The 23,814-nt window shown below is 38.3% G+C and overlaps 1 protein-coding gene across 1 annotated transcript in view; it reads left to right on the plus strand.

Annotated features, from left to right (window-relative positions):
- CD109 (CD109 molecule) overlaps positions 1-21,397 on the plus strand; it is a 126,061-nt gene extending 104,664 nt beyond the window's left edge. Inside the window, exons 25-33 of the mRNA XM_029945229.1 lie at positions 999-1,227; positions 4,277-4,442; positions 6,218-6,408; positions 7,112-7,267; positions 8,282-8,347; positions 12,229-12,371; positions 16,477-16,624; positions 18,251-18,353; positions 20,978-21,397. Of these exons, the coding sequence (XP_029801089.1) occupies positions 999-1,227; positions 4,277-4,442; positions 6,218-6,408; positions 7,112-7,267; positions 8,282-8,347; positions 12,229-12,371; positions 16,477-16,624; positions 18,251-18,353; positions 20,978-21,153 (1,378 nt within the window). The 3' untranslated portion in view covers positions 21,154-21,397. The remainder of the gene's footprint in view (positions 1-998; positions 1,228-4,276; positions 4,443-6,217; positions 6,409-7,111; positions 7,268-8,281; positions 8,348-12,228; positions 12,372-16,476; positions 16,625-18,250; positions 18,354-20,977) is intronic.
- The last annotated feature ends 2,417 nt before the right edge of the window (positions 21,398-23,814 follow it).

Below are 23,814 nucleotides of genomic sequence, written 5' to 3' on the forward strand. Positions count from 1 at the left end.
CCCTTTCTTTCTTTCTTTCTTTCCCTTTCTTTCTTTCTTTCTTCCTTCCTTTCTTTCTTTCTTTCTTTCTTTCTTTCTTTCTTTCTTTCTTCCTTTCTTTTCTTTTCTTTCTTTCTTTCTTTTCTTTTCTTTTCTTTCTTTCTTTCTTTCTTTCTTTCTTTCTTTCTTTCTTTCTTTCTTTCTTTCTTTCTTTCTTTCTTTCTTTCTTTCTTTCTTTTCTTTTCTTTTCTTTTCTTTCTTTCTTTCTTTTTTTCTTTCTTTCTTTCTTTTCTTTCTTTCTTTTCTTTCTTTCTTTCTTTCTTTCTTTCTTTCTTTCTTTCTTTCTTTCTTTCTTTCTTTCTTTCTTTCTTTCTTTCTTTCTTCTTTCTTTTTTTTCTTTCTCCCTTTCTCCCTTTCTCCCTTTAAAAACCATTCTCAGGTGGAAGGTGGTGGAAGAGAGGCACATGTAAATAGACCTTGGGCTAGATTTGGCACAAGGACCAGATTTGGCCCAGACAGATATTCTGACTCCTGTCTTATAGGAGAGAAACTATCCATTTTTCCCTAGTTAAAAGTACTATGGTTTGACTGTGAATTATATATAGTTCATCCCTGGCTTTAGGGTTGAGCTAAGTATGTGATGGGATCTTCTTTGGGAAATACCTAGAAGAGTCCAAAGATGATAACCTTGGCCAATTTATTTAACTCTCCTGGAGTGTCACATTCTCAATCTACAAAATAATAATAAGGCAGGACTAGATGACTTTTAAATTCCTTTCCAAATCTGCTATTTTGTGAGTTGACCTGGACTTTCTTGACCACACTCAAGTGGAAACTCTATCTACCAGCTAGGCTGAGATGTTTATGTCTTTCTCCCTCTTGTTCCTTCTTTAGTGATCATCCTTCGGTGAACCTTCTGGGGAGAAAATATGTTGTTACTGTTAGTATTTTCTTGCTCATTGTTATTTAGAGGACTTCATAAAGTGTATTTCATATATTTTTTCTCCTTTTTCACCTAGGTTGTCAGCTTTTGTTTTAAGATGTTTCCTTGAAGCTGATCCTTACATAGATATTGATCCGAATGTGTTACACAGAACATATACTTGGCTCAAGGGACGTCAGAAATCCAATGGTGAATTTTGGGAGCCAGGAAGAGTGATACATAGTGAGCTTCAAGGAGGCAATAAAAGCCCAGTAACTCTTACAGCGTATATTGTGACTTCTCTCCTGGGATATAAAAAGTATCAGGTACTTAATCTTTAATAAATTATGGGTGGGAAATCACAAGGAAGGTAGGTCTTGATGGATCAAATATGTGTCTGGAAACTTAAAGGTTTTTTCCAATTTTATGTCTCATTTGAGGTCTGAATTTGGGCACCTTCTCGCTTTGCATTTCTGGCCTTATTTTAGAATCTGAGAGTGAAGACATTAACCCACTCTTTCAGAATAACAGAGGGAATTCTAAAAATGCTTTCTGATATAAATGTTGTTGTGCTTGCTATTGGTAAGATAAATCAATACATATTTTATCATTGGAAAGGTTAATTTCTTAGGGGAAGGAAAATTCTTCAGAATTTGGGAATGTATTCTAGTACATTAGATTGTGAAAGATTTTTTTTTAAATTTCTGAAATATGATGGAGCAATGACAATGTCTGCTAATTTAGTACCGAGTACACCCATGCTCTAAAAATCATGTTAAATGGGCATGGGTGTCTGGATGAGAATGTGTATACATGGAAAGTTATGCTAATGAGCCCAGTTTTGCTCCAGAGCTGTCTCAGAGATTGATGCCTTTATTGCTTTAATGCCAACTGCATTTCACATGATCGAAAACAGCCATTCTCTGTTGTAAGCTCCTACTATTTCCCTAGTCCAGTACTAGGCACATGGAAGATAAACTTTCCCTTAAATTTAGAGCCTCAACACCTGAGATCGGAAATGAGTAATACTTTTCTCAAGCTATATTTTGTGCTCTTACCTGAGTTCATGATATTAAATAGTAGAAACAACGGCAAAAGTTCAGCTTTTTATTTATTATTCCTTTTAGGGAATGATGCATATTTACTCATCAAAACTGAAAAGCAGTGTTCTTTTCTTTTTTTTAAAAAAATTTTTAAGTTTCTTTTCTTTCTTTCTTTCTGTTTTTATTTAAATTTCTGTTACTTAACATACAGTGTAATATTACTTTCAGGTGTAGAATTTAGTGATTCAACACCTCCATACAGCACCCCGTGCTCATCACACAAGTACACTCCTTAGTCCTCATCAACTATTTCACCCATCTCCCCAGCCTCCTGACCTCTGATAACCATCAGTTTGTTCTCTACAGTTAAGAGTCTGTTTCTTGGTTTGCCTCTCTCTCTCTTTTACCTATGTTGTTCATATGTTTTGATTTTAAATCCCACATCTGAGTTCAATCCTATGGTATTTGCCTTTCTCTGACTTATTTTGCGTAACATAATACTTTCTAGCTCCATCCATGTCATTGCAAATGGCAAGATTTCATCCTTTTTTTATGGCTGATTTTCTATTGTGTGTGCGCGTGTTGTGGGTGTGTGTGTGTTTGTCTTCTTTATTCATTCATCCATCAATGGAGACTTGGGCTGTTTCCATACTTTGGCTATAGTAGATAATGCTGCTATAAACATTGGGGTGCATGTATCCCTTTGAATTAGTATTTTTTGGGTAAATACCTAGGAATGAAATTGCCAGATGATAGGGTAGTTCAATTTTTAATGTTCTGAGGAGCCTCCACACTGTTTTCCAGAGCGGCTGCACCAGTTTACATTCCCACCAACAGTACAAGAGGGCTCCTCTTTCTCCACATTCTTGCCAACACCAGCTGTTTCTTGTGTTGTTGATTTTAGCCATTCTGACAGGTGTGATCTCATTGAAGTTTTGATTTGCATCCCCTGATGATGACTGATGTTGAGCATCTTATGATTTACCTGTTGGCCATCTGTATGTCTTCTTGGGAAACTTTCTATTCATATATTCTGCCCATTTTTAAAAAGAAATTTCTTATTTAAAAAAAATTTTTTAAGTAATCTCTACACCCAACGTGGGGCTCAAACTCACAACCCTGAGATCAAGAGGCATATGCTCTATTGACCAAGCCAACTAGGTGCCCCACTTCTGTCCATTTTAATAGGATTATTTGTTTTTTGGGTGTTGAATTATATCATTTCTTTATATATTTTGTATACTAACCCTTTATCAGATATGTCATTTGCAAATATCTTCTATCATTCCATAGGTTTGCCTTTTAGTTTTGTTGATTGTTTACTTTGCTATATAGAACCTTTTTATTTTGATGTATTTCCAATAGTTTAGTTTTGCTTTTGTTTCTCTTGCTTCAGGATACATGTCTAGGAAGGAGTTGCTATGGCCAATGTCAAAGAGGTTATGCCTGTGTTCTCTTCTAGGTCTTTTATGGTTTCAGGTCTCATATTTAGGTCTTTAATAAATTATGAATTTGTTTTTGTGAATGGTATAAGAAAGTGATCCAGTTTCATTCTTTTGCATGTTGCTGTCCAATTTTTCCAACACCATTTGTTGAAGAGACAGTCTTTTTCCCATTGGATATTCTTTCCTGCTTTATCAAAGATTAATTGACTATGTAGTTGTGGGTTCATTTCTGGGTTTTCTATTCTGTTCTGTTGATATGTGTGTCTATTTTTGTGCCAGTACAATACTGTTTTGATTACGACAGTTTCATAATATAACTTGAAGCTGAAATTGTGATGCCTTCAGCTTTGCTTTTGTTTTTTAAGATTGTTTTGGTTATTCAGGGTCTTTGTGGTTCCGTACAAATTTTAGGAGTGTTTGTTCTAACTCTGTGAAAAATGCTGGTGGTATTTTGATAGAGATTGCACTAAATGTGTAGATTATTTGGGTAGTATCAACATTTTAACAATATTTGTTCTTCTAATCCATGAGCATAGAATGTCTTTCCATTTCTTTGTGTCATCTTCAGTTTCTTTCATCAGTGTTTTATAGTTTTGAGTGTATAGGTCTTATACCTGTTTGGGTAGGTGCATTCTTAGATATTTTATTGTTTGTGCTGCAATTATAAATGGGTTTGATTCCTAATTTCTCTTTCAAAAGCAGTGTTATTTTCAAAACGAATAGCAAATCTTTAAATGTCAGTGATCATCATTGATTTGTATTGCCTAGGAAAAGTTAGGTGCTTAACAGACACTGAAATTATTTTTTGAATAAATGTTTGAAAATACTTCTCATTTAAATGTGTGTTAATGAGTTATTTTGAATAGTAAAATGTATTTTTTTTCAAGCCTAATATTGATGTGCAAGAGTCTATCAACTTTTTGGAGTCTGAATTTAATAGAGGAATTTCAGACAATTATACTCTGGCTCTTATAACTTATGCACTGTCATCCGTGGGGAGCCCTAAAGCCAAGGAAGCTTTGAATATGCTGACTCGGAGAGCAGAACAAGAAGGTAATGCGTGGGACTGTTTGAGGTTGTTAGACTGCTATGCATTATGAAATATATAAATTATGTGAGAAGGTTTTGTAAGCCAGATATGAAGTTGATAACATTTATATCTTCTGAATGAGAAGAGGGCACCTGGGTGGCTCAGTGGGTAAAGTGTCCAACTTCGGCTCAGGTCATGATCTTATGGTTTGTGAGTTGAAGCCCTGCATCAGGCTCTGTGCCGACAGCTTAGAGCGTGGAGCCTGCTTCGGATTCTGTGTCCCCCTCTCTCTCTGCCCATCCCCAATGCAGGCTCTGTCTCTCTCTCTCTCTCTCTCTCAAAAATAAACAAACACTAAAAAAATCTTTGAATAGGAAGAAAAATGAAATGCAGATGAAACTGATGAGTCTGACATGGCTGCTTCTGCTCTCCCTGAGTTTTCTAGAGAACTGGGGACTTGGGTGTTTCCTTCTTTTAGATCTGTTCTGCCCTATGTCAGTTACCTTTTGAGTTCTCTGATACCATTTCTGGTTGGGTGGCGTTCAGTGGTCATTAGGATGTTGGGTTGTGCAGAGACTTGAGTTTGAATTCTGGTTCTACTACTTGCTTTATTTATAAGCTTCATTTTGTTTCCCTAACTATAAAATGGGAATAACTCCTAGCAAATGTTCAAAATTTGAACAAATATGCTAATGCAGATGCCAAAAAAATGCTGTTAGTGAGTTGGATGACTTTTTGTTTTAATGAGCTACAATAGGACAAAAGGTGCAGGTGTTGCTACTTCCCAAATTGGGGTCTTTGGTCAGGGATCCAGGGAGTGGTGTGGATGTGTGGGAGAGACAGAGGGAGATAGGCAGACACACAGACAGACACAGAGTTGGGGATGGGTGGGCAGAAATAATTTTACATAATGTCTACTGATTCAAAGCCCTGTTAATTCAAGAAGGGATTATTGTAGAAAGTGCTTTCTACACTACATTACAGAATGTGATTTCTAAGACTGTAAAAAATATTGCATTATTGTTAGCAGCACCTTAGAATGAATTCTTTTTTTTTTTTTTTTTGGCTTATTACAGTGCTGGGGATAGATTATTACATAGAGACGGCAGTCCTTGACATTTCTTCTCTGCTTGTCCACATGGTAGTTATTTCACATTCCACCTAAGTGTAATCATCATCTAAAGAGAGATATTTGAAAGGAGGTAGGGAGCACCAAGTAAGATGTTCTGGAGCTAGCAGGGATATTTCTAGGAAGATTGTAGAGTTGGCCAGGGTCCTTCATTTTTTCTTGGGGCCTTGGATTTTGAACTTATAACACCAAACTTCAGATAATGAAAAAAGGCAAGGTTTCCTAGAACATTAGAGCTGGTTAATGGCAGATTCCCCAAACGGGGTTCTTTCTAATGTATTCTAAAATATTTTTGGGATGGCCTGGTCAGAAAAGTTATGTACATTATCTTCTAGAGTATATGTTTTTCTTTTATTTATAGCTGTTTAGTCTTGAGCCAAACATGTGGGATTTCTCTTGGGAAATATTTTTCATCAAAACATTCCCAAATATAAGCAAGAGGAAAAGAATGAAAATTTAAAAGTTATGATAGTTTAGAAAGTGACTTATAAGTGCATGTTTATATGTGTGTATGTGTTTGTGAGTACACATATATTTGAATGGCATAAATATATAGGTATATATTTCTCTATATAGTCAGGTAGAACTTGGACCAGTGTAGGGATATTTTATGGTATAAAATATAATTTTTATTCAGTTGGTCAGATTATTATTACTTATCTTTTCCAGGAGACATGCAATTCTGGGTGTCTTCGGAGTCTAAACTTTCTGAATCCTGGCAGCCACGTTCCCTGGATATTGAAATTGCAGCCTATGCACTGCTCTCACATTTCCTTCAGTATCAGGTTTCTGAGGGAATCCCGATTATGAGGTGGCTCAGCCGGCAACGAAATAGCTTGGGAGGTTTTGCATCTACCCAGGTGAGTGATGATAGGTTTTAAGTTTTTTTATGTTTATTTATTTATTTTGAGAGAGAGAGAGAGAAAGAGAGAGAGAGAGAGAGAAAAAAACACACACAAGACTGGGAGGGCCAGAGAAGGAGAGACACAATCCCAAGCAGGTCCACACCACCAGCGCAGAGCCTGATGTGAGGCTCCAACTCATGAACCATGAGCTCATGACCGGAGCCGAGATCAAGATTCAGATGCTTAACTGACAGTGCCACCCAGGTGCCCCATAGTTTTTAATTTTTTTAAACGAATTAATAGTTTACATATATATAATTTTTAATGGAAATATATGACTGCTTTTTTCATGACTTCATAAAATTGGCAATTAAAAAATTTAGTACCTTAAGTCAAAGGTCTGTTACTCATTTTAATTTTTTCTCATCACTGATATAAACAACATATCTGATATGTATATGGAATAAATTAGTTCCCCATTGTGTTGGTCATCTCTCATCTATGGTAACTGATACAGTAGATACTCAGTTTTAGTCAGCAGATATTTTCCATGCCTCTCCTGTTCTGTAGGTCAAGGACATTCAAAAATGAGTAAAAAAGAGCCCCACTCTCAAGAAAAGTGGATGAATGCATAGTGGGTGTCCTAAACGTTACTGAGTTTACTCTTGGTGACCTTGATATATACTTACATGCACGCATGTTTTTCTTTCTTCAACAGGACACCATTGTGGCCCTGAAGGCCCTATCTGAATTTGCAGCTCTAATGAACACAGAAAGTACAAACATCCAAATGACCGTGATGGGGCCCAGTTCACCAAGTCCTATAAAGTTTCAGATTGACAGACAGAACCGGTTTCTCCTCCAGATGGCAGAGGTGCGAAAAAGGAGGGTGGTTATTTAAAATTCTACTAGATGATTCCTTATGCTGGAATGCTATTTTATTTCCATTCTGTTGACTTCAACAAAGACTTGTTTCTAGAGCCTTGTAAAGGGACTGGGGGGAAGGAGTGTCCTCCTTTGGTTAAATTGCTGAGCTGAGGAAGAAAGGAGGGGATGGGGACTTTGGAAAGATTTGGAAAAGGAGGAACCATGGGCTGTATCATATTGGGAAAAGAATGAACACACCTATTGAGTTCCTATTCTTTGCAGGCACTGTGCCAAATTTCTTTACATGTGCTATTGCATTTACTTCTCAAACCAACACTAAGAAAGTAAGTACACATGATAAAACTGAAGCTGAGAGAGAGGTTAAGTAACTTGCTCCAGATCATGTTGCTAGTAATAGTAGAGCTAGGATTTGAACCCATGATTTCAGACCATGTTCTTTATTAGCTGCACCACATGTCCCCTGAGGAGAATTGAAAGCATCAGTAGTAGGATTCTTCCTTTGAAACGGAATAAAGGATTATCCTAGACCCTAACTTTATTCCCGTGGTTAACCTTGGGGGAAGCTGAGAATGAGGGGTAAAAGTGATAAGTTCCAGGGTGGAAACTGAGGAAGAGGGATGGTGGTAGAAGAGAAGGAATAGCGTTAATCATAATCAGTGATCCCGTGACCCTGGAAGGCTGACTAAGGGAGACTGGAGGATGGAGAGGACTTTTGTTTCTTGTCTCTCCTGCTTCATTCAGCAGGGCAGCCTGTTGGTAGTACTGATGTGCCCTCCCAGAGGGCAAAGGTGAGGGTGCCTGGAGAGTGTGCCCTTCATCTGCCTTCACCTCTCTTCCCGGATTAGCCCACAGCTTTGATGTGGGAGGCTGAGCGAGATCCTTAGAGCTGTCCGCAGATGGTGTACACTCCCAGTGAGGGAGAATACTCATCTCTTGTGCTACCTGCAGGACCTAGATATGGAATGTTAACCTTATTCACCTTTTTTCCACCTTTCTTCAGCTTGCAGTGGTACAGCCGATTGCAGTTAATATTTCTGCAAGTGGTTTTGGATTTGCTATTTGTCAGGTAGGTAACAATGTTTATTTTTATTTACTTAAATATGGCTTGTTATAATAATTCTTTGGGGTACTGCTAAACCTTTAACTTAATGTATGAAATTGTTAAGGATTTGTTTCTGTGGACTTAGGCAAGATAAATAACTCTTTAATAAAAAGTATTAGAGCTGTTACTACTAGTTAGTTGAATATTTCTTGAGTATCATATGCTTTTTGAAGTTAGGATTAAATTCTTCCAATGTGATTCATGTGACTTGTTGGGAACTCCTATCTTTTTTGTGAAAATACAGCTCAGAAATTGTAATGCTGGGAGAGTTTCTACTATGACTTGATAAATAAATATGATAAATTTAAAATTTTACCTGTAACTTTTTAATATTCATCTAAAAACATAAAGGTCAACACACCATTACAAGGAATTGACCTGAAGATAGGACATGTGCCCCTTTAATGGAAAATCTTATCTAATAGTAAATAAAACAATTAGAGCATGATACATTCAGTGCTTTGTTATAAGAGTAAAATCCAAAGAAACTTACCCTTTATGGTGCAGTAGGGCTAAGATAAAATTGGAGAGTATGTAAAATCCTGAGTGGAATAGTGATTGTAGTACATAATACATTGAAAACTATAGGGACTTGACATAATCTTATTGGAGACCAAAAGCAATATGAGGTGGAATGAAAGATGGTCCTGTGTTTGGTTAGAATACACAAACCAAACCCACCCGAAGGGTTTACTGAGGAAGTTAAAAAAATGGCTATCATAGAGAAAAGGTACTCTTCCAAAAACTGTACAAATATTATAGTTGAAAGAGCAGGTATACTTGCTAAGTAGGGAAGATAAAATAATTTCCAAGTAGTTCTAAGATTATTTTGTATGGTACTCAAAACACAGTAGTAAATGTCTTAAAAATCAAGGAAACATGAGCACAGTTAAAAGGAACAGCATCCAATAAAAAGGATAGAAAGAGAAAAGGGTGAATAATTTATATTTGTCTTTACTAACAAAGGCCATGTGAAAATTCTCATTCCCAAGCTGTCTTTCAATGCAAACAGCAAATCTAAAATACACAGGCTATTTTAGATATAATTGCAAACTACATGTACTTAAGTCACCAATTGGTTGGAATTCATTCTTTTTTTTTTTTAAGGTTTATGTTTATTTATTTATTTATTTATTTTTAAAATTTTTAAAAATGTTTTATTTATTTTTGATACAGAGAGAGACAGAGCATGAGAGGGGGAGGGGCAGAGAGAGAAGGAGACACAGAACCGGAAGCAGGCTCCAGGCTCTGAGCTAGCTGTCAGCACAGAGCCCGACGCGGGGCTCGAACCCACGAATGTGAGATCTGACCTGAGCCGAAGTCGGAGGCTTAGCAGACTGAGCCACCCAGGCGCCCCTATTTATTTTTTTAATAACACCCAGTGCTCTTCCCCTTAAGTGCCCTCCACCATCACCACCACCTCTTTTCCCCCCTCCCCCTTCCCCTTCAACTCTCAGTTCATTTTCAGCATTCAATAGTCTCTCAAGTTTTTCATCCTTCTCTCTCCCCAACACTCTCTCCCTCCTCCACTCCCCCTGATTCTCCATTAGGTCTCTCCTGTTTTCCTGCTAGACCTATGAGTGAAAACATATGGTTTCTGTCCTTCTCTGCCTGGCTTACTTCACTCAGCATGACACCCTCAAGGTCCATCCACTTCCCTACAAAAGGCCATATGTCATTCCCTCTCATTGCCATGTAGTACTCCATCGTGAATATATACCACATCTTCTTGATAAGCCAAATGCAGACAAATTACTGAAGCCAAATGAGTTTCACTTGAGTTTTGTTGGAACAGAGCAGTAAATGTGGTACCTGCTGGGGCACCTGGGTGCTTAGTTAGTTAAGCACTCGACTTCTGCTGAGGTCATGATCTCGTGGTTTGTGGCCTCGAGCCCTGCATTGGGTTCTGTGCTGACAGCTCAGAGCCTGGGTCCTCCTTCAGATTCTGTGTCTCCCCCTCTCTCTGCTCCTTCTCTGCTCATGCTGTGTCTCTCTCTGTCTCTCAAAAATGAATAAATGTTAAAAAATTTTTTTAAAGTGTGGTACCTGCTGGTCAGAACACTCACTATTCCAAATCTGTATCACCATGCAGAAAGCTGATAGACACTTCTCATGATGGAGAAATAAACTGGAAAAAAGTTGGTCATCCAGAAATAGTTATTGAGATATTTTTCAGTTGATATTTTTGTAAGTACTCTGGATACAGAAAGGCAAAGAAACCTCTCAGGTTTGCAGTAAGCGTTAACATCTTTGAAGTAACAAAATGCTAAGCTGTTGGAAATAAGTTGCAAGACATCTCAAAGATTTTGTAGGTCAAACATTAACCCTAATACTAAGTTATAAATGAGTATTCTTTATGACCCAGAGGCCCAGAGGACACATTTGGTAGTTTTTGTTTGTTTCCTGACCATGTTGGTCTCTAATGACAATTGCATGCCACTGGCATGGGTACGATGGAAATAACAGAGACCATCTCTCCGATTTTATGAAAACATTCTTCAGCTCCTCTAAGAATATTCTAAAACTTTTAATTTTGGTTCCAGAAAGAGTTAGAGAACACCCAAAGTGACATAACCAGAATGATCAAGGGAATGAAGCTAACTATAGCAGAATAAAAAGTCAGAAATCTTAGGTTTGAAAGATGAAGGCTTAGAAAGAAGATTTTTTAAAGTGTGAAAATCAGGGGCACTTGGGTGGCCCAGTCAGTTAGTCAGTTAAATGTCTGTCTCTTGGTTTTGGCTCAGGTCATGATCTCACAGTTCATGGGTTAGAGCCTTGTGTCAGGCTCTTGTGCTGACAGCGCAGAGCCCGTTTGAGATTCTGTCTTTCTCTTCTTCTGTCTCTCTGCCCCTTCCCTGCTCACGCATGTGCTCATGCTCCCTCTCTTTCTTTCTCTCAAAATAAAGAAAGGAAACTTAAAAAAATTTAAAGTGTGAAAATCTATAGTGGGTATTAGGTGTTTAGTTCTGAGGGGTGTGAGTGTGTGTGTGTGTGATTTAAGTATAAGAAAATACAATATTACATAGCAACAGTATGGCTTATGAGCTGTGGTATCAAAGATGGTGGAAGAGGTACAAAATTGAAGTAGACTCCAATTCAACGTGGTATGAGGCAGATGTAGGACATTTTGAGAATATTCTAGAGCTTCTGATCTTAGGAACTCTTTCAGAAAAAAGCAGAAAAGATAAACTCAAAAAAACTTGTCTTCACATTTGTTCAGTGTCCCCACAGCACTTTTCACACTAGTGGTAGTCACAGAGTATTTGCTGAAAAAAGACCAAGTTGTCTTAAAATCCATTATTTATTTTATCATCTTTGAAAAATGTTATATGGTCAGAAAGAATGCTGAGCAGCTGAACATGTTTTTGTTCAACTAGGGCTCTTGAGTGTTTTACTTTTAATTTATCTTACTGAGAATTTCTAAGGCCCCTATTTGTGAAAAATGACACCACTTGGGCAGCAGAACTTAGAAATTAGTGGATGCTCTCAAGAAAGATGCCGTAGTTTCACTTCTTTTCCTAAAGAGAATGTTTTAAATGCTTTGAAAAGAAAAAAAGCCATACTCATGAATATCATGAAGATCTATCCTTGTTTTGGAATATTAACTAACAGTTTCCTCAGTTTTCAAAATCACTGCTTATAAGCTTTTGTAACATTTGTTAATATTAGTACTTTGTTAGCTAGTAAAACTAGTTTTTTTTTTTTCTCGGCTGATGATTACAATTCTAGTTGGGTTTATCCCAAAGAGAACCATCACCTGATATTGAGAATACATAATGATGATAATTTGTTGCTAATAATTTATTACTAGTTTACGATTCATACTAATTTATTATTTATTGCAGCTTAATGTTATTTATAATGTGAAAGATTCGGACTCCTCAAGAAGACGAAGATCTGTTCAAGACCAAGAAGCCTTTGATTTAGATGTTGCTGTAAAAGACAATAAAGATGATATTAATCACTTGAATCTGAATGTGTGTACAAGGTTGGTATCTCTTTAAGTCCTTTCTCTTAAAAAAATAGATTTGAAGGTTTAATTATATATGTGGTTATCTAACTATATCAATATAAGGAGTTACATTTAACAAAGATTTCAGTTATGATTACACTTCCAATTACAAATTAGAAATCCTGTTTAATTATATTTAAGTGTTTCTCAATGTGTCCCAAATTATTTTATCCTTGTATTTATAACAAATCTGAATAGGAAAATTTAATAAAATGTAGGCCTAATTTAACAAAACTTTAAATGAACCAATCATGTTTAATCTCTAAAATCAGTTATTTCTTGGCTGTTAGTAATTTTGTCAAATAATTATTCCAGATTAATATTTAACCTTTAGTGTTAGGCTTTTATCCTGAGACTTTATAAGAATATGCAAGTTTAATGAAGAGAATAGTTTTTTTAGACACAGTGAAAATCTGCCAGTTTAGAACATCCTCACCTTGGATAAATAGGCACTTTTAGCTGCTAGGAATACTCAATAAGGTGATTCTAAAATTTGCTGTTTCCAAAGCATCCAAAGATCTTGTCGAAAAGAAAAGGGGTCCCTGCTCACAGACTTCACAAATTCAGTCTGTGAGCTGCCTTCTTCAGCTTTCTTGGTCATTCTAATGCACGCACAAATTTGAGAGAAAATCCTTTAGAAGGTTCTTGAATCAAGAGATGTTACAGTTTCTCCTGGTCAGTCCTCTTACCTCTGCAGGACTGGGTGTTACGTTGGGAGTTACTGCAAAGATGCGTTGACACAGAGGAGCTGCTGTTTGCTCTTTTTAAACACCCCGTAGGGGTCTGGGTGAGCTTAGCTCGCTGTTGGGCTGGAAGTTACTGATGTGGTCCTGAGCTGCCAGATGCTTTTCAGGATCATCTCTGAGTGTTTCCCCAGGTGGCCAACCTGCTTAGCCATTTCTTGTAGAGTCCAGTCTCGTTCATTATTGCTACTAGAAACTGAAGAAAATGAAAAACGAAACTAATCTGGAATCGCCCGTGGAACACAGAGCTGCCCATGACGGGGCCTCCAGATTGAACTTGTTATCATCTGCAGGCCCAAAGCCGATACACTGCAGGCACACTAGCACAGATGCTCTGTCTTTGGGCCTTCATGCTCACGATTTTGGGGTAAATGTCACATGTGTTTGTCCCATTCCTTCCCTTACTGGGCATTTTGGACCAGCAGGAGGGGGGGATATCAGAATGTCTTCAGTGGCTTCCTGTTTAGCTAAGAAGAAAGTAGGATGCCTATTATTCTTTACAAAGCTTATGATTGGGCTCTTTCCCAGAATAGCAGCATCAAGTTATTATTGTAAGTAGTAATAACCTACACTTATCACAAATTTACATGCCAGGCATTATACCAAGCACTTTTACATACATGCATCTCATTTAAGTTTTACAATTACTCTGTAAAGCAGGTGGTATTATTAATCCTGCCTTTCTCATTCATTCATTCATCATTCATTCATTCATTCATTTGGTAAATATCATTTAAGTCTCCATTATGTGCCAAACACAGTGTCAGGTGTTGGACTATAATGGTGATTTCAATAAGACACAAGCCCTATCTTCATGGAACTTACTGTTTGGAGGGGCTACAGAAATTAATAAAAATAAGTGTAAATAATTTTAAAATTCTAGTTTTGAAATGGGCAAAGAAGAATAGTCCTTGGACACGTGAGAGTGATTTTACCTTTTACGAGGTCAATTGAAGAAGCAGATGAGGAAAATTAGGTGAAACTAAGGTTCAGAGCATGATGGGGCCTTTTTACTTATAAGGGCTCATCAAAGCATGCAGGATTCCAGATCTTAACCTATCATCAGGAATCTGATGGGCAACTGACTTTGATAGATAGAGGACATATATATCTATCCCCTCACTTTTTTGGGAGAAACTGGAGAAGGGAACTCTTTTCATGTGAAAGTAGGGATTGGTTTTATAAAAAGGATTTGGATGCTGCTACCAGTCTTCTGAGAAGAATCAGATATGAAATACAGATTTTTTTTCAGTGAAAATTCTCAGTGGGACTTAATAAAAAAGAAAAACTGATATTTTAGGCACTTGATTCCCATCAGTAGGGTCCACGCCCTTAACTCATCTCAGACAAGTGTTTCTGTGTATGGCTTGGTAATTTAACAAGGTCTGCTGTGGACCAGTAGAAAGACCAGGTCAACCAAGACACTTCTGATGGTGTGCTGAAAGTCACTGTATTTAAGTGGATTGGCCTTTCTTCTCATCTTTAATGTTCTCTCAGATACAAACACTTCTAGCTGCAATGCACTTACTGGTTTTCAGTAGCATCTCTTCTGGCTGCATGCATCGCCCCACAGATGGTTTCACTTGTTTGGGACCTCTGAGCCAGCTGTCGTCAGCAGTTGTAAGTGTATGGCTTTTCCATCAGTCATGTTTGGCAGCCATCGGTTTGCTGCTCTAAAAAGCAAGATTCTCTACCAGCCCTTCTTGCCTTTTGCCATTTGAAATGACAACAGGAACTCACTTAACAATGATCCTTTCATGTTGGAGAAAAACTCCTTTCCATAACCACACTGAGCTCTTTCTGCTCCAAACAAAAGAGCTCTTGCCACCTATTCATTTTAGAAAACTATTTATTTTTTATTTTAAAGGAGACAAAACGTTGTTGGTGCCCAGGTCCTTTGATCCTCACATTGTGTACAACAGGATGAGGGAACAATGTAGTGTAACAAAACCTTTTTAGGCTTGTAATTCTCGCCAGGTGGCCAGAGAAAACACCAAACTCCAAGTATGTGGGAGAACAAAGAGAAGGACTCTTCTACTGATCTTCTTTTTCTAAAACCAAATGAAGAGAAGATTGCTAAAGACTTGGCGGTGGTCTACTGCTAAGTGGTCAAGTTTTCAGTTTCTTTTTCAGTTCTTGGCTTTCAGCTGGAAAGCTTAGTGCTGTCAACTTCTGAGAAAACGAAAAATGTAATTCAGTTTGGAATGACCCCTAGAACACAGACTTGCCCACTGGAAGGGCATCCAGGTTGAACTTGTTATAATCTACAGGTGTTGTGCCCAAGTTTGTAAAATCGCCCCAAATCACCCCAAAACAAGCACCAGAGACTGCTAGGGAGACCGAGTCATGCCTGCAAAAGCAAAGGGCCTTTATTACAAGCTTAAGCTCGGCTCACAGTCTCCAGCCGACCCGCTGGCCACGTGGACAGAGCCCGGAACAAAGGCAGGGCAGGGCCTTTTATGCCTTTGGGAGGGGGAGTTACAGGAAATGATGACAGGTGTACAGTGATCCAATCCCTGCATGGATCCAATCCATCAATACTGGCAGTTGTGGGAGCCAGTCACAATAGTTGGAGTGTTGACCAATCAGAGTGGGCCCAGGACACCCCACGTGGGGCATGACTAGGCCCGCCTCTAGAAAGGTCAAAGGTATCGGCCGGCCTCTCCCGATTGGGCGCCGCAGGAGTTGTCCCTCCTTAAGGTGCGCCCTTTCAGGAGAAGCCGGCGCCTTCCCCTTTAAGTACAGGGAACGGCTGGATCAGATCTGCGGAGGCCCCCCCCGCAAGGCTGGGACGGTGGTGGTGAGGGCCAGATCGGACCTGCATCCTTACACAGGCACAAGGCTGATACACTGCAGGCATTTCATGTCAAATGAACGCATTTTTAAATTGTTATTCCTCTTATGGTTGAAAATTATTGAATTTCATACCTGCAAGGAAAGGATTATGGGTTTTGCAACTTTCTCTAGTGATTTTTACTTCAACTAAACAGTAAATATTTGGAATAACACTTGGCAGTTTTAATATTTAAAAAATATTTTTAATGTTTATTTTTGAGAGAGAGAGAGGGAAAGACAGAATGCGTGTAGGGGAGGGGCATAGAGAGAGGGAGACACAAAGTCTGAAGTGGGATCCAGGCTCTGAGCTGTTAGCACAGAGCCTGACATGGGGCTCAAACCCACGAACTGTGAGATTATGACTTGAGCCAAAGTCAGACTCTTAACCAACTGAACCACCCAGGTGCCCCAGCAGTTTTAATTTTTATCTGAAGAAGTTTGCCAGTAGCTTTAGGTTTTTCCTAAAGGGTTTTCTTCCTTCCGTCCTTTCCTCTTTGATTTAGGTATTTGGGCCCATCTAGAAGTGGAATGGCCCTTATGGAAGTGAACCTGCTCAGTGGTTTTACTGTGCCTTCCGATGCAATTCCTCTGAGTGAGACAGTGAAAAAAGTGGAACATGATCATGGAAAACTCAACCTGTATTTAGATTCTGTAAGTAGTGAGACACAAGTTTCGTATAGGTCACCAGCAACAAGGCTGCCATTTATTGTGTCAGAGAGTCTGCCTTGCTCTCTGCGTGTTTCCTTTGTCATTATTTGAGCTTTTTGTGTCCTGATTGACTCTAACATGGTAATCGTACATTTGTCCCCACTCCACAGGCATCACTGTAAAATCGATTTAAAGAGAATACTATTAATGACAAGCCTGAGGATAATCTTGCTAACTAAATCATTATTTTATGCCAGATGCAAACTTTGTAGAAACTGTCACATTGTAATTTCAAAAATTCAATCTTGATCCTAATTTGAGAACCCCTCTGCCTCAGAGAATTGCTAAAATTATGTTTCAGCACTGATGATGAAAGCTTTAATTATAAGTTTTAAAGTGCTTTCATGAAGCTTTTAATAAATCCCAAAGAGACTAATATTTCTGCATTGAATATGCTGGTGCTTATGTCCTAGAAGAATAATCTCAGAGGTTTAGTCTTCATACAAATAATTATATAATTTTCATATATTCTTCTCATTATTGTATGAAAATTATTGATCCAAGAATAAGGTGTATAAAATATGCGAAAGAAATATAAGAACTCAAGACAGTATTTGTATCTCAAAACTGCTGGCATGTAATTTGTTCTTTTCTTCTAACATCTTCATGAAACTCTGGTTTAATTGCACTTGAGTGCTAAGTGTTCTTACGGTATCATGTTACGAGGAGGGAATACCTATGTTTCTTATTACAGTTTTGCCAAGTAGGAATCAGTAATCCATTGCTTTAGCAATATATATACATTAAGAAAGCTAGTTCTCATTAGTTTTAGGACTTCAAAAGCAACTCTGGTTAAAATCCTATTAAAACTCATCCAAAGTCTCTAGCTTCTTTTTCTGTTCAGGAATTTTCATAGATTATATCCTGTTTGAAAAGCATGGGCTTGATTTGGGACATGAGAGATAAGTTTAAGGTTTTTATTTAATAATGTAATTGGTTTTGATATTTGTCTCGTACCTGTGATGTACTTGTTTAAGGATTCTGTTGAGCATCCAGTATGTTCTGACTGATTGTCTTTTCTATTGACAAGTAATGGAATATTTGAAGGAATTTATCAATTTCAAATTCCTTTAATAATATTGGTTGCCAAATTGGCATAAACGGTCCCTCCAGGAGGCAAGGAGCAGTGTCAGTTTTGGTTGTGGGATGCACAATCCCCACCTGCAGTGACCTCACTTACTAGTGAGGTTGCTCCCATGTGTTGAGGGCAATTCTTCAGAGAAAGGGGCTGCTGTGAGCCATCGGTGGCAACCTAGGGGGTGTGCTGCCTGCCCATGCGAGGCGCCAGGGCCCCGGAGCATGTATCCTGGGATGTGCTGCTTAACCCCTCTGACTCTCAGTATCCCTTTTGGCAAAATGAAAATGTGAACAACACCTATTTTGTAAGAATTGTTTCATGAGTTAAATGAGATAATTTATATGAAGTGCTTACCATATAGTACTGGGCACCCAAAAATTTTCCCTAAATGTTAGTTTCTGTTCTTAAGACAATAAGAAAAAGGAATGTCTTTTGCTTTATTATGAACACATAGTCTGCCTCCCCCTAAAGAGTCTTTTGTGTTTTTCAAGGTAAATGAAACCCAGTTTTGTATTGATATTCCTGCTGTGAGAAACTTTAAAGTTTCAAATACACAAGATGCTTTGGTGTCCATAGTGGATTACTATGAACCAAGTAAGTGTGTTCTAGAGTTCCTAATACTTTATTTTATTTTTTTAAACATTTATATTCTTTATTTATTTTTGAGAGACAGAAACAGCGCAAGCAGGGGAGGGTCAGAGAGAGAGGGAGGCACAGAATCCGAAGCAGGCTTCAGGCTCTGAGTTAGCTGGCAGCACAGAGCCCAATGCGGGGCTCGAACCCACGAACTGTGAGATCATGACCTGAGCTGAAGCCCGACGCTCAACCGGCTGAGCCACCCAGGCACCCCATAGAGTTCCTAATACTTTAGAAGTGGAGCAAGCATTCATTCATGTATTCATGCATTTATTTGAAGTGGCCGCCTATTTTGTGCATGGGGGGAGGGTGGGAAGCCCGTGGGAAGTGGAGTGCAGGGAGCGAGCTTTCCTTTTAAATGAAGACTATTGATAGTTTACAAAGGTCACATGATCCCAGTTAGCAGATGAATATTAAAAAGTGATGGTTTTGCTTATAATTTTAGGTGTTTCCTCGTGTTCTAGGTTTTAACTCCCAACTACAAAATTTACAAAGAAAAACTGAAATAACCAAGAGCCCGGTTATGTGTGGTTTCCAAGGTTTTGCTTCTGTTCTAAGCATCCTTCCATGTGTTTTCTGTTTTAAAATGGGATTTCTTCAGGAGAGAACATGAGCCTCCTTTGCATATAAAATCCTGGGATGAGTTTAGCTGTTTCTTCATTCAGGGAGTCTGTTGTTTTGCTAACATCTACATATTATATAAGACTTTTTTTATCATATCAAGAAAAATATAGTCTGAAAAAAACTTGGGCTTCTTTGGTTTTACTGGCTAAATTCTTACTTTAGCAAATGTTAAAAATTTAGGATGTGAAAGTAGGGATCTGGTTTGTAGATCACCCGGGTTAGTTAGGACCACTCTACACTCAGTCACAGAGTGACCCTTCGTGAGTGTGTGATCTCTGCAATTGTAACAAGTCTGATTCTGCGTGAGCTGCCCCGACGGCTCAGAATCCTCACAACGCAGGAGAGTTGTGAACATTTTCACATGTCAGGGACTTGAAGATAATTTCATTCTAAAGTAAAATGAACTTGTTCATGTCGTTAGTTGTGTTTGGTGGAGTTTCATTGAAGGCTAAGGTTAAGAACACCAGTTCTCTCTCCTTCTAAGCTGACAAGTCCGTTCTCATCTTTCACCCCCTGGGAGAGTTGGGGAGGAGCATTTGCCCAGGTTCTTGTGGGACATTCTGGGGGGACACTGATGGCAGTACTTCTTTTCCGGTGGAAAGGTGGGATGCACTGCGGAGGCTCAATGGTCATGCCTAGTTATCCAACTTTGTCATTTAAACTAGTTTCAAAACTCTCCAGTGGATGTTTCTTCAGTGAATGGAGAATATTTTAAACATTTTAGAAACAAAAAAGATTCGGTCTGTGTACACTTTTTTTGTGAAAGGCAACTTATTTTTTTGTGAAAGGCAACTTATTCTCAGATGAAACTATGGGAAAGGTAAGAAATAATAGAAACCTACCAGTCCATTTTTGAAGATCCTAAAATTAAAAACATATAATATTAAAAACATTAAAATATATCAATATTAAGATATCATGAAGAAATTTGAAAATAAAATGTTTTTAAAAATAAGATTCATTTATGTTATATAGTAAGTTTACTTTAGTGCTGTAGGAACTTTAGTTTTTTTCTGTTAATATTAGCTTGTACTATAAAATTACCCAGGCTGAATACTTTTTAGATACTATATGCTCAACATTTCATTTATTTATTTTCAAGATTTTATTTTTAAGTAATTTCTATACCCAATGTGGAGCTTAAACTCACAACTCTAAGATCAAGAGTCACCATGCTCTACCAGCTGAGCCAGGCAGGCACCTGTAAGCTCAACATTTTATTTATTTATTTATTAAAACAATTTTTAATTTTTATTTATTTTTGAGAGAGCAAGAGCAAGAGTGAGAGTGAGAGTGAGAGCAAGAGTGAGAGCGAGAGCTAGAAAGAGAGAGAGAGAGTGTGAGCAAGCGCAAGCAGGGGAGGGGCAGAGAGAGAGGGAGACTCAGAATCTGAAACAGGCTTTAGGCTCTGAGCTGTCAGCACAGAGCTCGATGCAGGGCTTGAACTCACGAATTGTGAGATCATGACCTGAGCCAAAGTCAAATGCTTAACCAACTGGGCCACCCACATTCTCCCATCTGTTTGTATTTTTTAATGAAGCCCACGGTAAATTGCTTTTCAGTTGTTCTAATGGTTAGCGCTTTTTTTGAATGCATAGAAAATGACACCCTAAAATAATCTCTCAAGGAGGTTAAACAACCCTCTGTTTAAAGTCTTTCCTGTTCCAGTAAGAGAGTCAAGTGTGCCTGTATCACGATGTGCAGCTGCAGTCTGTGTGCTCTCTCCGGGCGGCCAGCTGCTGCTGGTGGACACAGTGCACGGAAGGCTTGGTTTCTCTCTTGGATTTGGTTAGCATTTTGGGCCCCTCCTTAGCATTTCAGTTGTTTCTTGTAAATGAAAAATAAAATTATGCGAAAAATGGAAAACTCAAAACAGTGTATCAAAGTACTCTCAAGTGTTGGCCGAGAAATGTTTCTAAATTAGGGATATGTGTAAACTGATGTCTGCCTCCACACAGGGAGACAGGCGGTGAGGAGCTACAACTCTGAAGCGAAGCTGTCTTCTTGTGACCTCTGCAGGGACATTCACGGATGCGGTCCTTGTGAGAGCGGAGCGGCAGCCTCCCTTTGTCACCCTTCAGTAATTTTCGTGTTCTGTCTCATGCTTCTGTTCTCTCTGCACCATTGGCTGTGATTTGGTTTTTAAGGACTCCGTGTAACATTGACGTTTCCAACACACGTGGTTGTCTTGTTTTCATGATCAAGTATTGCTTCTATTTTTGAAAAATAATTTTTTTCTTTTTATGGGGCTGTGGGGGGTGGTGTACAGTTAGGTCCTGGTAGATACAGCGGCACAGATGTCTTCCTATGACTTCTGTGTAGAACAAAAAATCAGTTATTGTGGTCGTGCGCAATAAAAAATCGTTAAGGACTTTTCATGGAGTTGTCTTCTCCAGAATAAATCTGTTATTTTAGATTATTATTTTTATTTTCTAGAAGAAAGGCTAGGTTCTTTTTTTTTTTTTTTTTAAGGCTAGGTTCTTAAGCATTATTATACACCAGTGTTGGCCTTTGCCTTACAGACAGATGTCTGGGAGCTGGGAGAAAACAACCAGAAGGAGGAGCTTGCTCTGTTCCCTTCCAGCATCCACTCTGCCCTCTGCCCACCCCACCCCCAGTGGTCTCAGAATATCCTTTTTGACTGAATATCATTTCTTTCTTTTTAAAATGTAGGGGGGCAGAATTTTTTTTAAGCGAAGTGATTTTTTTTACTCCAATTGTAATCTCATCCCCCAACCTTTACCCTTCCTGTTTTTCTTCTGGAGAGGAGAGAGAGAATGTGTTTTCCTGAGCTTTGCAGTCTGGTTCAGAGCTTGAAAGTGTACAAAAACTGCTCCGAGGGTACACCGCCCTCCCTCTCACTTCCTCAGCCCCTACACTGGGTCTGTTTCAGGGATGCACGTCAGAGGGCATAGCAATATGTGCCCTAGGTGATCTAGACTAGAAGATCTGGACCAGAAGACACAGCTTTGTTAGTAATGGGGGCTAATTAGCCAGGGTACAGCAAGAGCCTGTAGGAGATGCAGCTGGCTGCCCCCCCCCCCCCCCCCCCTCCCCGTGGACTGGGAAACAAGCTGGGCTTGACAGGGACCCAGAGGGGTGAACATGACTGTTGACCTCAAATATGGTCTGCTGTTGCCCAGGGTCCAATGGAAGCTCTTCTAGACTCAGATGTCTGAGTGTCAGATGGCCAGCTGTCTGGTGACATCCAACGCTTGTGTGAATCTTTAAGATTTCTGAACTTTGAGCACCTAGATAATTGATTATCCTGTATTCTGAAAGATAATATTCATTTATCTGGGTGAAAATTTTAAAGACAAATTTCTTTTCTTTCACCTCCCTCCTTTTTCTCCTTTCTTGATTCCTTCTTTCTTCCTTTCCTTTCTTCTTCCTTTCTTTTTTCCTTCTAAATATATTGAAATATTTTATATATATATACATATATATAAATATAAATATAAATAAAGATCTCTTCTAAATCTAAGAAATGGTTTAATTTTGCTCCTTAATTCCATGGTGTTTCTCTCAAGTGAACATGAGGAAAATAATTGCCATGGGCTTCAAAAGTCTGCATTACAACATTTTCAATGGTCTAAAAATAAATCCATCAAAAATAAAGTCTGCAAATATATCTTTTAAACTTAGTTTTCAAACTTTTTATCTTAGTGAATTTTAAGATATTGTAGTGGGTGTTTAAGAAATTATAGTGGAGTGGATGTTCATATATTACTTTTGGATATTCTGGATCTAAAGGCAAGAGTTATCAAAATTCAGTGTTTTCAAGCTTGAAACCTATGTGTAGAAAATAGGTCCTCATAGAGCAGTCTATGGAGAGGGAGAAGTTAAATATCAAATAAATAATCTTCTTGTATTTACTTTTAAGTGGATAAAAGCTTGCAGTTCTGCTACACCTTTGAAACAGACTGATCTAAAAATGACATTTGTTACGTTTAGGCCTTACCGTATGGTGTTTTCTGTCTTTATATCCTAGGGCATCTTTAAAGTAACAGTATCTTCTGAAGAGACAGGAGGCCCTTGTCTCGCCCAGGGACCCTTATACTGACCATCAGGACCTTGTATTCTTCAGTAAATAATTTATACTGAACTTCTAGTACAGTATGTTAGGAGACACTAGAATTGAAAGGCCAGGGGAAGACACCATGTGTCTTTTTTAGGTTGTATTTCCTCATTTAAAAACTAGAACGAGAATACTTTTTTGTGAAATACTTCATATTTTCAGATGAAAATGTCATTTTGTAACTGTTCTTGTAATGCATCTCTTTTTATTATAAGTTTATTGAAAGTGAAGGTGGAGAATGAGGAGGAGGAGGAGAAAGTCAGCTGTGATTATGGAACGTGAGGCCATGGTAATGCCTTGTCTCCGTTCTCCTTTATGTCTCTTCTAGAGAACTGACTTGGTTCCAGGCAGGGGGGGCTGGATAAAAGTGATTAAAAAGCCACAGGCATAAGGGAAAAAGAGGACCTGTAGTAGTAATAATTAATAGTATAGACTGTTTTCTTTTCTTCATATGCTATGAATAATAATATTTAAAAAACCTCCTTTTACCTTTAAGCTTGTTTATGGTGAGATTCTTCCATTTAGAACGCTATCGATTTCATTTCCTGATATGAACTAATTTAAAACGGCCCCTTCTCTTTCACTGAAGGGGAATCGTATTAAGACACCGGCTTGGGTCACTTTCAATCTTGACTGGCCGGTGTTTCCAGAGACTGAATAACTAGTAGCCAAACAATTCAAAGACAGAACAACACTTTTATATTGGGTTTTACCATT

The sequence above is a fragment of the Suricata suricatta genome, chromosome 7, assembly GCF_006229205.1.
Source record: "Suricata suricatta isolate VVHF042 chromosome 7, meerkat_22Aug2017_6uvM2_HiC, whole genome shotgun sequence".
Taxonomy (NCBI): domain Eukaryota; kingdom Metazoa; phylum Chordata; class Mammalia; order Carnivora; family Herpestidae; genus Suricata; species Suricata suricatta.